The sequence below is a fragment of the Leptodactylus fuscus genome, chromosome 7, assembly GCF_031893055.1.
Source record: "Leptodactylus fuscus isolate aLepFus1 chromosome 7, aLepFus1.hap2, whole genome shotgun sequence".
Classification (NCBI taxonomy): domain Eukaryota; kingdom Metazoa; phylum Chordata; class Amphibia; order Anura; family Leptodactylidae; genus Leptodactylus; species Leptodactylus fuscus.
Window position 1 is genome coordinate 31,007,272 of NC_134271.1, and position 14,318 is coordinate 31,021,589.

At 43.5% G+C, this 14,318-nt stretch overlaps 1 protein-coding gene across 1 annotated transcript; it reads right to left on the minus strand.

The window, feature by feature from the left end:
- Nucleotides 1-1,225: 1,225 nt before the first annotated feature.
- Nucleotides 1,226-12,588, minus strand: OVOL1 (ovo like transcriptional repressor 1). Its single transcript, XM_075280543.1, has 4 exons — nucleotides 12,489-12,588; nucleotides 8,097-8,272; nucleotides 6,246-6,420; nucleotides 1,226-1,521 (listed from the first exon to the last, which is right to left on the minus strand). The coding sequence occupies exons 1-4, from the start codon at nucleotides 12,586-12,588 to the stop codon at nucleotides 1,226-1,228; spliced, it is 747 nt and encodes a 248-aa protein (XP_075136644.1).
- Between the last annotated feature and the right edge of the window lie 1,730 nt (nucleotides 12,589-14,318).

Sequence of the window (14,318 nt, forward strand, 5' to 3'; positions counted from 1 at the left end):
GTCCCATATTATGACTAGCACAAAGACAAAGCGGGCATTCGTGTGTGTCCATGTAGCCTTAAGCTGCAACCTCTAGTGCTTGAGGCATTCAGCATATTAAAAGCTATGGACACCCAGAGAATTTTTTAAAAAATTACTTGCACATTCTTTGGGCTAAACATCTTTCGTGAAAGTATACAGTTTCGCACTGTTTGGCTTGTGCACGACCGTCTTAACATGCTAAAGTTGGAGTCCAGCAACCTGTGTATGGTGAATCTTTTTCAACTGTTCTCTGGCGCACTGAGATTCTAGAATGGAGGAGACAAGTGTAGGCGGTTTATAGAACACAGGCTGCTAGATATCGATCCAATGTCAGGAAGGAGATCATAAACTTATAATGACAAAGGTAGCAATGGGTCAGTACATATTCATGAAAGGGAGATGGGGAAGGCTGGATAACTGCAAGGACTAGAGCCTTCTCATAGCATATGTCTATATGGAAGAGACTGCTGAGCTATACACGCAGTTTTACTCCATGCCCACCACTACTTACAGTAATGGTGTTGTGTGGACGTATTCACTAACTAATGTAAGGCCCGTATTATGAACAATTACCCAAATAGATAAAAGTTATCCTTTCATGTTGTAGCCGACACCAAAGACCAACTGTATACAAAGACGGTCAAGAAAAGCACAATGTGATGTGGTCTCTCCTGAATAGAGCCATTAACCTTTCTCATATATACCAGTCAATACAAATAGGAGAGTTCATTCTTGAGCACTTGTGGTTCTTTCCCAGCTGAACCTGCCCCCTGGTGGACTGGAGAAACACATCGATACCCCACGGCTGAATGATATGTGGATGGCAAGTCTCAGTCATAAATGTAATGGTTAGATGTTCCTCCTCCAAATGGCCACTATTCATTGAGAAGTATATCACCTGGCTGAAAGCAGTGGTATCATGGAGAGCTGGAGCGGTATATATTATATTATGGGTATATAATTCTACATAAGTGCATACAGGTCTATAGTGTGTATAAAGTAAGAGCGGCTTCTTCTGAAACGTGAGATCTGTGACATGGCACAAGCTGGTTCTTTTGTCTCTTGGCAGTAGACGCTGGCTAGGCAGTCCCGTGAAATGACCACCAACAGCACTGTCTTATAAGCGTAGGTGGCACGGCTAGGCAGTCCCGTGAAATGACCACCAACAATGCTGTCTTATAAGGAGTAGGTGGCACGGAGTAGTTCAAAGAAGAAGATTGCTGTGCAGTAAGGGGTTGACCCCACTCTGTAGAGTCACCGCCAGTTTCTTGGAGGCGCGCTGGATTAAAGCACTGTCAGGATGCTGGTGTTGGAGGTGGTGGAGATGGTTCTCCTGGCTGTCAGCTGTATATCCACAGTCTTCACACACATAGAGCTTGGTCCTACGTTCCTTGTAGGCATAATTCTGTTGTACTCCATGAATCTTCTTCAAATGTGACTCCAGTGAGCAGCGCTGAGTGAAGGCCTTGTCACATAGGTGGCACTTATAAGGACGGACACCTATAAAGAAGGAAATGCAAAATTGTTTTCACCATTTTGATTACTTTAATCCTTTGTGTGACAATTGAGTGAGAATGACAATGAGTGACAATGACAGTGAGTGACAATCAGTGACAAGTTACAAGTCTTTGGCACTAGAATTTATTCCTCCTTACCAAATTGTAAAACTACTTTATGGTACCTTAGAATGAACAGACGACAACTTGATGAATAAATGGAATGGATATAAGACATAAGTCCTTTCCTATGTAAATATGTAATACTAGGGCATTGGGATTGTAGGTGGCAGATGGGCAGAGCATACTGTGGATCAAGGCTGCTTTAACACATTGGTGGGTCAGTGCCCCCCACCCATTACCACCTCTTAACATACATCACAACTTGCAGAGGACATAATACGGATAAGCATGGTAGCACAAGGGTTGCCTGCTCAGAGGTGCCTAGGGAGAATTTCTGAACCTACACCAGTCCGGGGTGAGTTGTATAGTAAATTTATTGAGCTGAGGGGTCTCTGCTTCCACCCCGTTTCCATCGACTGTCGTAAAAAGTGGTCAACAGGGTGCAAAAGAAACAACATGGCACATCCCTGCCTCAAGAATGGGCTGTGCACCAAAGATACATCACATTTACACCCATATATGCAAGAAAACTATTAATAAATTGGGGATAATTGAGGGTAATGCTTTGTAAGCAGACAGGGTCTCCATCTTTCAGGCCTGACGGAGACCTGAAAGCTTGTGTGAACCTAGCGTAACACTGAGGCCAATGAACCATGCTTCAGTGGCCACGTACCAGATCCCACTGTCTCCTTTAAATGATAGAATTGCTTGTTAAGCAATTCCATAATAATATATAGGAAGGAATTGAAGTATTGGGAGAGGATTTGGATTTGTGCATGCGTCAGGTTATCAGCACAATGGTAACATGGTTCTTAAGATTAGGCAGACAGGAAACGTTTATACATTTCCTGAAAGTTCAATCATTTTCGCATTCAATAGGTTATTGTGCGGTGTACGCAGGATGTCGTGCTCATGTATCCTGTATCCCCTCATCTTCAAGACTCAGACACTACCCTGCGTCTGTTGTACTTTGTTTGTACAGTGCATATATGGAGTCACCATAGATATCAACTCTCTTATTGCACTACCTGATACAAGCTAGATGGATCCTGAACACTGCACTGCTCTGATTTTGACACAGTTGGATTTTTTTTTCTTGCCCCCACCATTCCTGAGGAATAAGTAATGTTAGTTTTGATGCCTGATATGGTATTTAGGTTCTTTACTGTCAGGTGGGCAGTGTCAGGCAAGAGCAGACAAGGGGGAATGATTCAGAGCATTGACACTGTCCACCTCTGAGATTTTAGCAACACCCCCTTTACTGCTCCTGCCTGACACCGCCCACCTGACAGTACAGAGCCTAAGTATCATATCAGGCACCAAAGCTTACTGCACTGATGGTGGATGCTGAGTCTTTAACCCCTTCAGGACCAGGCCTAATTTTTCAAAACAGATATGTGTCACTTTATATGGCAATAACTTTGAAACGCTTTAACTTGCACAAGTGATTTTGAGACTGTTTTTTCATGACACATTACACTTCATGTTAGTGGAAAACACTAATCAATATTTTTTGTGTTTATAAAAAAAAACGAAATTTGATGAAAATTTTGAAAAAAAAAAATTCAATTTTCAAAATGTGAAATGCTCTGGCTTTCAAACAGATAGTCATATTAACCAAATACATTGATAAATATTTTCTACCATATCTCAGCTTTATATTGACATCATCTTGTAGTCATTCTTTAATTTATTTAAGACGTTACAAGGCTTACAAGTGTAACAGCGATTATCCAGATTTACAAGAAAATTCTCCAACATAATTTTTTAGGGACCCCTTCAGTTCTGACGGAGATTATAAAGGCCTATACATTAGGAATCCCCATATATCACCCCATTTTCAAAACTGAACCCTTCAAATAATTCATAACAGCATTTGGGAAGTTTATTAACCCTTTAAGCATTTAATAGGAGCTAAAATAATATGGAGGTGAAATTTAGACATTTAATTTTTTTCCACTAATACATTCATTTAGCCCTAAAATTAACAAATTCACAAAGGGTTAAAGGAGAAAATACATCTAAGGGGGCGTTCACACTACCGTCGGTGTCCGACATGTAGTGTCCGCTCCTAGTGTCCGCTCAAAATCTGTCACGGACACTAGGAGCGGACACCGACGGTAGTGTGAACGCTCCCTAACAGTTTATCGTGCAATTTCTCCCGGGCACAGAAATACCCCACATGTAGGTGTAAACTGATGTTTGGGCAGACGGCAGCGCATGGAAGGGAAGGAGCGACACTGGGGGTATGAAAAGCAGATTGTGCTGGAATAGTCTGTATAGTAACCACACTGGCACCTCCTGATCTCACCGCAGGGGCACAGAGATCGCTCCAACCGGAAGTTATGGAGCAGGGTGTTAGCTGTTAATAACAGCTAATAATAGCTAACACCCTGCTCCTGATGTCGGTGAAAAGGTCTCTGAAATGCTGGACGTATTTTCATCGTCCGGTCTTCAGAGACTACAACCGCCGGCAGGCAGTCGTCAACTGGTTAAAGATGGCGGTGACTCTGCAGCAGAGAAGCCACCTTAGCCACTGAGTCTCCACTGTAATGTATATGGACAGGGTCAATGGGTGCCTTTGGTGTTGCAGGAGCTGTCCTGTTCCTATGGCAGCTGGGGGGGTCTGAGGTTTGTCATAGGTATATAGCTTTTGAGGCTGATCTATGACCAAACTCAATAGTTATGTAGTAAATCTCCCATAGACTGCGATATAGTTATACGTCCCAACCTCCATAACGTCATCACATTGCGCCTGGAGCCGAAGCTCAGCGCTAATACTGCAGACAAAACGGCAGGGGATTGAGGAAAGGTGAGTATCAGTGTTTTTATGTTATAAACCTTGATGACAAATTGAGGAGGAACATTAACCTAGGGGCAGAGATGGATGGGGAACATTATACTGGGGCAGAGATGGTAGGGGAACATTATACTGGGGGCAGAGATGGTAGGGGAACATTATACTGGGGGCAGAGATGGATGGGGAACATTATACTGGGAGCAGAGATGGAAGGGGAACATTATACTGGGAGCAGAGATGGAAGGGGAACATTATACTGGGAGCAGAGATGGAAGGGGAACATTATACTGGGGGTAGAGATGGAAGGGGAACATTATACTGGGGGCAGAGATGGAAGGGGAACATTATACTGGGGGTAGAGATGGAAGGGGAACATTATACTGGGGGCAGAGATGGTACGGGAACATTATACTGGGGGTAGAGATGGAAGGGGAACATTATACTGGGGGTAGAGATGGAAGGGGAACATTATACTGGGGGCAGAGATGGTACGGGAACATTATAGTGGGAGCAGAGATGGAAGGGGAACATTATACTGGGGCAGACAAAGGGGGTACATTAAACTCAGGGCAGATAAAGGGGAGACAGTAAACTGGGGGCAGACATGGGCGGATATTAAACTAAGGACAGATAAAGGTGGCAATTAAACTGGGGGGGATTAAGAGGGACATTAAAATGAGGACAAATGGAGGGGGACATTAAACAATGGAGATCACTGGAGGAGGACATTAAACTGTGGGAGTAGCTGGAGGGGGATCTGTTCCCCTCTAGTTGCCGCCAGTTTCATGTCCCTCTCCAGCTGCCATTAATGTATTGCCCCCCTCCAACTACCCCACTGTTTAATGCCCCCCTCCAGCTGCCCCAGTTTCATGTCCCCACCAGAAGAGGGACAATACTCTGGGGCAGTCGGAAGGGAACATTATAATGTGGGGACATATAATTTACGGGTGACTGTAGGAGGATTATACTGTGTGGGGGAAAATGAAAAATTAATGAGAATGGGCGGAGTCAATGTAAAAGTGGATGGAGCAAAATTTGCCGCGACGCGCACATTTTGTCCCTCTTTCTGTTTTTCAAAAGTTGGGAGGTATGGTATAGTTGTTTGCAGTCTATGGGACGTGCAAATAAATTACAGATTCAATCACGCTAGGCCTAGGGTGACTAATAAAATAAAAATTCTTATGCAAATGAGGTAGCTAGTGCACCGGGGCCGGACCTTCATCTCCCTGGAGCACTGCTCTGCCAATCGGAGCCCTACCACTCCATACAGTGGCAGTTGATCCTCCCACTACTATAACATCACCCATCCAACTTGAACAGAAATAGCAGTGATCTAAGAGCTGAAGGCCCGCCCCCAGTGCACCGACTACCTAAATTACATAAGATATCGCAGTTGTTTTTATCTAAATCTAGAATGAGCGTATCATGTCATGTGCTCTGTGACACAGTGGAGACAGTTGGATATGATCGGGGGAGGGGGTAGACTACCTTTACAGATTTTTTAAAACTGTAGGATTCTACTGCACATGACTTATTTTGTAGTGATTACCATTAGGTGGCGACAGAGTCTTGAGCAATTTCCTATTCCTGCCGTTTCATGTTCATTATACAAAGACTCAACCACTAGATGGCGCCCGCGTTCCACAATATGAAAATTTCAAAACAACAAAAATAAGCAAATACACCTGGTGCCTGTAATCCCATTACATTGATGAAATATTGGAGTATCTAGCCAAGTGGTCTACCAGTATAGCATACCAGAATAGCCAGTGCCCCCAGTATGTTCTCAGCTTCTACTTCCTCACCTGTATGGGTGCGTACATGTCTCTTCAGGTCAAAGGTGTCATTAAATCCTTTACCGCAATGCTCACACCGGTGTCTCTTCACCTCACTGTGACACTTCATATGACGGTTCAGCATCCTTTGGTAGGTAAAGCTCTTGTCGCACAGCGTGCAGCGGAACAGCATCTTCTGTTCACCCTGTAATGTAATATGGAGAAGACTTTATAGTAGGCGACATCTCAGTGAAATGTATTAAGACTGGCAGCTCATGAATCTAATCCTATGCCAGTCTGCCGTAGATTTCAGGTATAATGAGTGTCAGTTTTCTGGTGTAAATTATATTAAATCTGTCAGATTCACATGGAACCAACCAGTCAGTGACTTGTCAATAGTTTGCGGTTCCCACCACCTTCAGTGATTGTATTATAATGTGAATACATTTCATAACTTGCCTTAATCCAGAATGGCAGAATGTAATATAGGCCAGAGCTGTATTCACAATTCTGCCGTTTTATATTAGCAAGAGTGAACCAGCTTGCTGACAGACACACCTCTAACAGCCTGTGCTTGCTTATTTACAATTGTTGGCTCCTTTCTGTGAAATCCTGCATTTCTTTATACGTTCCCTTGCTTCTCACTGTGTATTTTGTAAGGATTTGTATGTAATGCCTGGAAATGAGGGTAGGGGGTCACTAAATAGTTATATTCTAGACATTATAAAAATGTACGGTACTATTCCGTTATCGGGCCAGCAGAGCGTATCAGCAGCAGCCAGCATCGGGAATGACATCCGAGGACTGACTGCTGGCCCGATGCTTGTGCCCAGCTCTCCTTCAATCTGCCCCGTACCCCTCTCTGCCCCGTACCCCTCTACCGCCACATGACTAGGCCTGACTGACATTACTAGTCGCCGGGACGCTGCAGGAAGTTTATCCCTCGGGGTTGCTCCCCGCCGTTACTATGGTCGGCGCGTCCCTGAATCTCCGTTGCCACTTTCAGGACCCTTTATTGAGCTCCAGTGTGTGCTGTTTTCTTCCTTCCATTCTCCGTTCTCTGTACCGGCCATGGCTTCCAGTGCGGGCGTCTTCTTTCCTCCTGAACGCGAACGGCGAGAATGAGAGCGCCGAGGTGAGGCCTAGTCATGTGGCGGGGAGAAGGGGTACGGAGCAGATGTAAGAAGAGCTGGGGGGCAGCACTGGGAGGATGCATGGGGGCATCGATGTACTGGCTCCTAGACACAGGGCACCAGCAGTCAGTCCTCAGGGCGGGCCAGAGAGGGGTACGGGGAAGATGGAAGGAGTGCTGGGCCAGAGAGGGGTACGGGGCAGATGGAAGAAGAACTGGGCCAGAGAGGGGTACGGAGCAGATGGAAGGAGAGCTGGGCACAAGCATCGGGCCAGCAGTCAGTCCTCGGATGTTATTCCCAATGCTGACTGCTGCTGTCCCGATGCTGGAGCTGATAAGCTCTGCTGGCCCAATAACGGAATAGTACCAAATGTACAAACTTGTTTTTGGTGTCAAATGAAGAAGATTCTCAATCCCAACTGTGTTTTGAACTGATGATATCTCCGGACATATAATACAGTTACACCTGCATCCTTAGGGTCATATGAAAGATGAGACACCAGAAGCCACCTTTTATAATGTCCAAGATATAACTATTTAAATCCCTCCCCCTCATTTTCCCTGCATTACACAAAAGCCCATACACAGGGCATAGAGTATAGGAGCAGGGGAAAGAATAAAGAAGTGCAGGATTTTACAGAAAGGAGGCAAAATTTGGTAATAAAGTATATTAGAAAATGTATTAACAAATACTGCCAGGATATCAAAAGTTATACCAAAGTTTGGTTATGCTTTTAGGTCCAATATACCTGAGGTGAAAGCCTGATGTCCTGAGTCTGGCCAGGTTGACTTGTGATGTTCCTCGGTGGCCCTTGATAAGATGAGGCGTTTGCTACACAGCGCAGATGAGGAAGAGACAGATCCAAGGCCACCTCATTTTCGTACTCGGGTCCTTCCTCTTTCTGGGGAACATATTCCAAAGTCACTGTATTGGGATAAATGGACATAGTCAGGTAGAGAGGTTGTGCAGGGTCTTAGAGCAAGCTATAATACACAACGTGATGTTGCTTATGTATAATACTGGTAGTGGATTTTTAAAGAGAACCTGTCACCAGGTCTGAAAAACCCAATGACACACATATATCTGATAGGTGCCGTCACCCTGAGCATTTTGGTGTTTTGTTTATCCTAATTTGTTCAGCCATTCTAAAGCTATAAGCCCTGAAGGTGGTGATGCTATTTAGGGTATAGTAGCCAAGTGGGCAGCAACACAGTGGTTTCTCTGGGGATGGGACCTCTATGTCCTATAGGTTGTGATGATGTATGCCAGAGAGTTTTCAGACCTGCTTACAAGACAACTCCTTTCAATTTGGTGTCTTATAGAACATGGAGATCCTAAAGTAGACACTTGCCATTCATTTCCCGCTTCTGTGGGGAACTCTGACGGACTCAGGCCCCATGTTATATGTGGTATACTACATTTCTTCTGTTGAATGGTCTGGCCAAAAGCAACTTTCCCCCCTAAGGTAACAGCTGATAGTTGCAGGGTACATAAGCCAAACATACATATCTCAATACAGAACCAATAATATGGCGCTGGTCCCCCTTGTGCTGCCGTATCGGCTGTCACTCTTCTGGGAATTGGCACATACTTGAGGGATTTCCGTTCATTCAGCCATGACAGCATTATTTGGGCATAGGCGCTGATGGTGTATAATAAGACCCAGCTTATAATTCTAGCACACCCTAAGGATGTTGAAGGAGGCCATGGCTCTGTGCTTGCCTATCAGGTTTGTCCACACTAAAGCATTCATTTTCTGAACTTCACTTTGTGTATTTAATACAAGAAGCATTTCCATTCCTAAACTGTTTGACAACATAGCCCAGATAATGAGGCATGGTCACTGACTATTATATAGACACCCAAATGGAGCAAAATGGCGGTGCTGTGCTTTATATCACTCTATACAACACTGGGCGCCTTAGGCTTGTATCTGGCTCCTTGACCATAGACACCATATTCATGAAGCTCCTGCAGAGGTGAAGATTCTAGAAGAGCAATGTATAATCTGGTTTAGGCTCAGTTCACACCTGTGCTTTTATTGATATATTCTTGTAGTGTTATAGAAATAGAAAAACTAAACTAATGGCCACCCAGATCTGTGACATGACTGATAACCTAATCCCTAGTACAAGTGCTAATATGTGTCAGGCTAGGTTCGCTTAGCTTTTTCCATTTTTCAGTTCCATATAGCCAGAGATAGAGCAATTTTATAATGGACACCAACGATGATGGACCCCAAAGACTATAAAGTAGTGCACAAATTTCCATTCCAGTGTGTGTCATTTTACTGCAAAAAAATAGTGCAACTCACTGTGTCACTTTGTGAATTTTGACGGAGGCTCCTGACACAGATCATAGTCCGAGTGAACGTAATCTTATTTGTGTTCTAATTTAAGTTGAAGCCTCACGTTGCAAAAACGCAGCTTTTTATGTTGCAGATTTTGTTGCATTAAAGAATTAGAATCCTTTTTTTTTTTAACCCTCTACCGACATCCGCTTTACGCAGTAAACCGACAACCGGCGCTAATGTCTCCGATCGGTCCTTAGACCGATTGGAGGCATTAACTCTTCTGGCACCTCGGGACGCCCCCTGTGCTTTCTGAAAACTCATTTACATAAGGAAGAAAGAAGAAATTTCTCAGGAACAGTGGCGTGAATCAGAGTAATAAAGGTAAGAAAAAAATAGCCTTTCTTAAGGCTATTCCGATGTGTTGTTATATAAAAAAAAGGGAATTCTAATGATAGAATCCCTTTAAGCCAAGAATGGCTAAAAAAGGAGTGGGGAATATATCGGAAGTTCTTATACTTCTACCTTCTGTCCAATCCACTCATGGCTTCGGCTCAAAAAACTGTAGCAAAATCTGCAACAAAAAAAAGCTGCATTTCCGCAACATGAGCCTTTCCTCTCATACTGTAGATAAACTTGTATGAAGATGTTGCTGTTTAGTTGATTCTGATCATCATGTGATGGATAGGGTGAGTATCCGGGACTATGTTTGTGTTGGATCATGTTATACGGATGAAGCGGATATATACTCTGTCTACCAATAAGTATTTGGACACCTGGGGTAGAATAGAAAAACAACATCTATTCATATTGAATAGTTGGTATTCCCCAGCAGATTCTTCCTTACGGATGGTATTGATGGACACAATACTCCCGGATGCCTGGTGAAACTCCTGGTGTATGTGAGCCATCGGTTGGGTGCGGTTTCTCTGGCCAGTACCCGTCAGTCTCTATCTCCCAGTTTTGGGGGTCTGCCAACTCGGGGCACATTCTGACAATCACCGTTCACCTTCCACTTTGCAATCACATAGGCCACTGTCGATTTTGGATAATTCAGTTCGCTTGCTATGACCCTTAAGGATCGACCATTTCTGTGATACTCCACAATTACCCCTTTCGCGAAATCGGACAACTCTGCACTTCGTCGCCTCTTGCATGTGACTAATGCCAATGCTGTTTCCTATTTAATGGTGGAAGGTGTGACGTACATCACGACCACAGATATCTTCATTGGCATGGGTGTCCAAATACTTATTGGTAGACAGTGTATTAGTGTGAACCATGTGTCATCTCATAGCGCTGTTATTTTGGGTACTTAGTGACGTTGTTCATAGTGCCTACATGTGGGACTATTAGAGGCTGCTTTAGGGTTTGTTCCTATAACTTCAGTGAATATGTAGCTGCAAAACAAAAATCTTTAGTTGTTTGCACAGTCCTCTTTGCATTTGATGCCCTTAAACATAAAGGGGGCAATTTCTGAACTTGCCACTTTTCTGGAATCAAAAATGTCCTCATTTGCACCAATTTTGCAGCCTTTTTTGTTTTCCCACAGCCCTGACCTCTTTACGTGTCTGGAGTTCAGCAGGAAGAGGGCTGGGCACAGTTTCTGGGATAAATTATAGACCAAATTTATGCCAGCTTTGATTTTCTGGCACGCAGACTTCCAAAAGATGTGCCAAATTTATTGGCGGTGTCCGCCTCTTAATAAACATGTGTTTTCTTGACTCTAAATTATCTCAGAATTCTTCCCTGATTTGTGTGTTAGGATAACTTTTCAGCAGCCACATATCCATTATTTTATACAGAGCTCCATATCCACTGCATATACTATATACACTAGTGTCACTACTAGAGGGAGGATACTAGTTTAATGCATGCAGTTTTATTATTAAAAGGGTGGTCCAAGAGTTTATATTGAAGACCTGTCTATTATGATAGCTCATCAGTGTCAGGGGGCGTTCACAATTGCGCCTATGTCTACCCGCCGAGTCTCCATCCTATTCCCTGGGAAAACTGGACAGGGGACGGCTTCCCGGTGGTCAGTTTTAAATCCCATTTATTTGAATGGATTTTTAAAGCATTGTCCGAATGCGGCCTCTCCGCAGGAAAATAAGTTTTTTTGGACGACACACACTTTGTGTCTATGCAGAAAAAAAAAAACAGTTTCCCTGCGGAGAGGCCGCATACGGACAGCGGCGGTTACCTTTAAAAACCCATTTAAATGAACAGGTTTTAAAACTGACCGGGAAATAGGACGGAGACCCGGCGGTCGGACACGGGCGCAAGTGTGAACACCCCTTAGATTGCTGGAGGCATATAGTTTTAGTGACTGGGGGTGAGGGCGCACTACAAGGTCTTTGTCGCAAAGAAGGGTTGTCATATCATTCAAGTGATCTGCCCAGAAACCTTTACATTAATGTTAATCCCTAAAAAGATTGCATCTAGTTCCTACAATTCCTTATTGCATGTCCTTTATCTGAGTCAGTTCATTCAGAAATAGATCATCATTATGTATACTCAGGACAGCTATAAGTAAATGGCGTTAATAAAGAAAGCTGTGCCTATGAAGTATGGCTATATGGCCTTATATAATACAGGACTAACCATATCACAAAAAAGGTCTTATCTATGTCCGCCACTCTTGGCCATTTTCCATCCCATGAGGGTCCTGGAATTTTCCTTTGCAAGAACAGTATAGTCCACTGTGATATTCTTGCCTTCCAATTTACAGGAACCTCAATGGGATCCTTTTATACACTATTAGAAATCAAAGGGATCTATCTGGGGAGTAGATCTAACATAGTTGGAGCCTAAAGATTATATTCCGAATATATTGAATAAATGGTTTACCTGGAATGCACATCTCCCCTCTGTCCTCATCAGGGACTTCACCCCACTTTCTCTTCCAACTTCCCAAACTGGACTTCTTCACCAGAAATGCCCTGGGCATTTTGTTCTCCTTTGAAATCTTCCAGATCAACTTGGCACCAAGGACCAACAGAACCGACCAATTCTTGTGACACAAAGTCAGCACAGTCCATAGGCTCCAGACAGAAGAATCTATGAGTGGCTTCTTTATATGTCAGGCAGGTCTAGTTCGTCTTTCCAAAATCTACAGAGATGGCGGAGTCTTGAAATTCATATATATAAATATAAAGTTGCATAGGACACAATATCAATAATAGGATTACAGAGGTCCAGGCACCTTATTCAAGAGGGAATGTTATTGAAAAAGAAAAGTCCACTTTGTCCTGTTGTCCAGTGTCCCACGATGATGGTGATGATGATACTTCAAGGTGTCTATGTCCAAGGTTACAGAATCAACTCAAGAAAGTGACAAGTCCAAGGGTGACTGATTCTGAATCACTCTGTTATACAGGAAGAGATAAGTCTTTGGAATTGAATCAACCAAGAATCAACTTATTTGTCATATTTGATGTCCAGAAAGCGCAATGAGGGGAACATCCAAAATTCACGTCTCCAGAATGACTTCTCATCCAAAGCCGGGAGATATATTGATGAAGTAAAAGTGTCTTCTGCAAAGGAACCAGTTGTGAAATAACGGTGGGGGGAGGATCCTCTGGATTATTATTTTTTTCATCATCTTCTTCCAACCTGCTGAACCGGTTTCAAAACCGCTTGGAGTGAGGTGGAAACGCTTCAGGGAGGAGATGAAGATTGGTAAGGTGGGGACATGGCTTCTGGGTGGGAGAAAGAAAGGACCCACACCCTGACCTGCACACACATTGCCACATGAAAATCAAGTAGCTCTTGTTAGGAGTATGTGCATGAGCCTGTTAGAAGGGTGTGTGTATTTTTGTGGTGTGAAAACAGTGACACACAGTTGCACAGTGTTTGTATGTAGGACACGTAACTGTCATTCCTTAATACTCGGCCTGCTGACATAAGAATAGAAGGATATAAGCCTGTCAGCCCTATCTAGTGCTCACATCCAACATCTTACCAAGTAATAAGGTATACCAGTCTTGTGTGTGCCCAAGCTCTAGCACCATCATGCCCTAATAGTAACTGGTCTATTTCCCAGGGTTGTTGGCAGGTGGGCCCCTGGTATCATTTAATCTGATGGGGCCCAGGCTCATTGATCAAATAGTATATGTATAATGTGTGGCTGCCCAGGGCCCGAGGCTGTGAGGGGGCCCTGCGGTAAGTAACTACACATTTCCTGCATTATAATTCATCCTTGTAATCCACTGTATCGGCATGACTACTAATTATAATATATTTTGGCTACTAAATCTTTCTTTTACTGGAGTTTCCCTGATTCATTTACAGAAATAAATCGTATTCAGATTAATTTTGACCCTCATGTGATCCAGTTTGGTCAATATTTGCATATATTTAGCTTCACCTATATCCATGTGTAAACTATACAGTTATAGATGATTGCATTTGGTGGATGATCTAACTGGTTAAGACACATGAGGCCATACAAGGGCGCACATACCACAGAGGCAGGACATCATTGGCACCCTTGAACAGAACAGTGGTTGATCATCCCCTTTAATAATGGCTGACCATTAACTTGCAGAAAATCAGCAATATTAGTTAACTAACCATCACTCAATATGATTCTAGATCCTCTACCTTCTCACAGACCTTAGTGGGTTTCTTAGACCAGCTTCCTCTGAGATGTCTCACCGCAGCCCTGACTAGTGAGTT

Coding starts and splice junctions, on each gene's coding strand:
- OVOL1 (XM_075280543.1), bottom strand. CDS start 12,588: ATGCCCAGGGCATTTCTGGTGAAGAAGTCCAGTTTGGGAAGTTGGAAG. Junction 8,273..12,488: donor AGGGGAGATGTGCATTCCAG/GTAAACCATTTA, acceptor ATCCCAATACAG/TGACTTTGGAATATGTTCCC. Junction 6,421..8,096: donor ACATCAGGCTTTCACCTCAG/GTATATTGGACC, acceptor ATTACATTACAG/GGTGAACAGAAGATGCTGTT.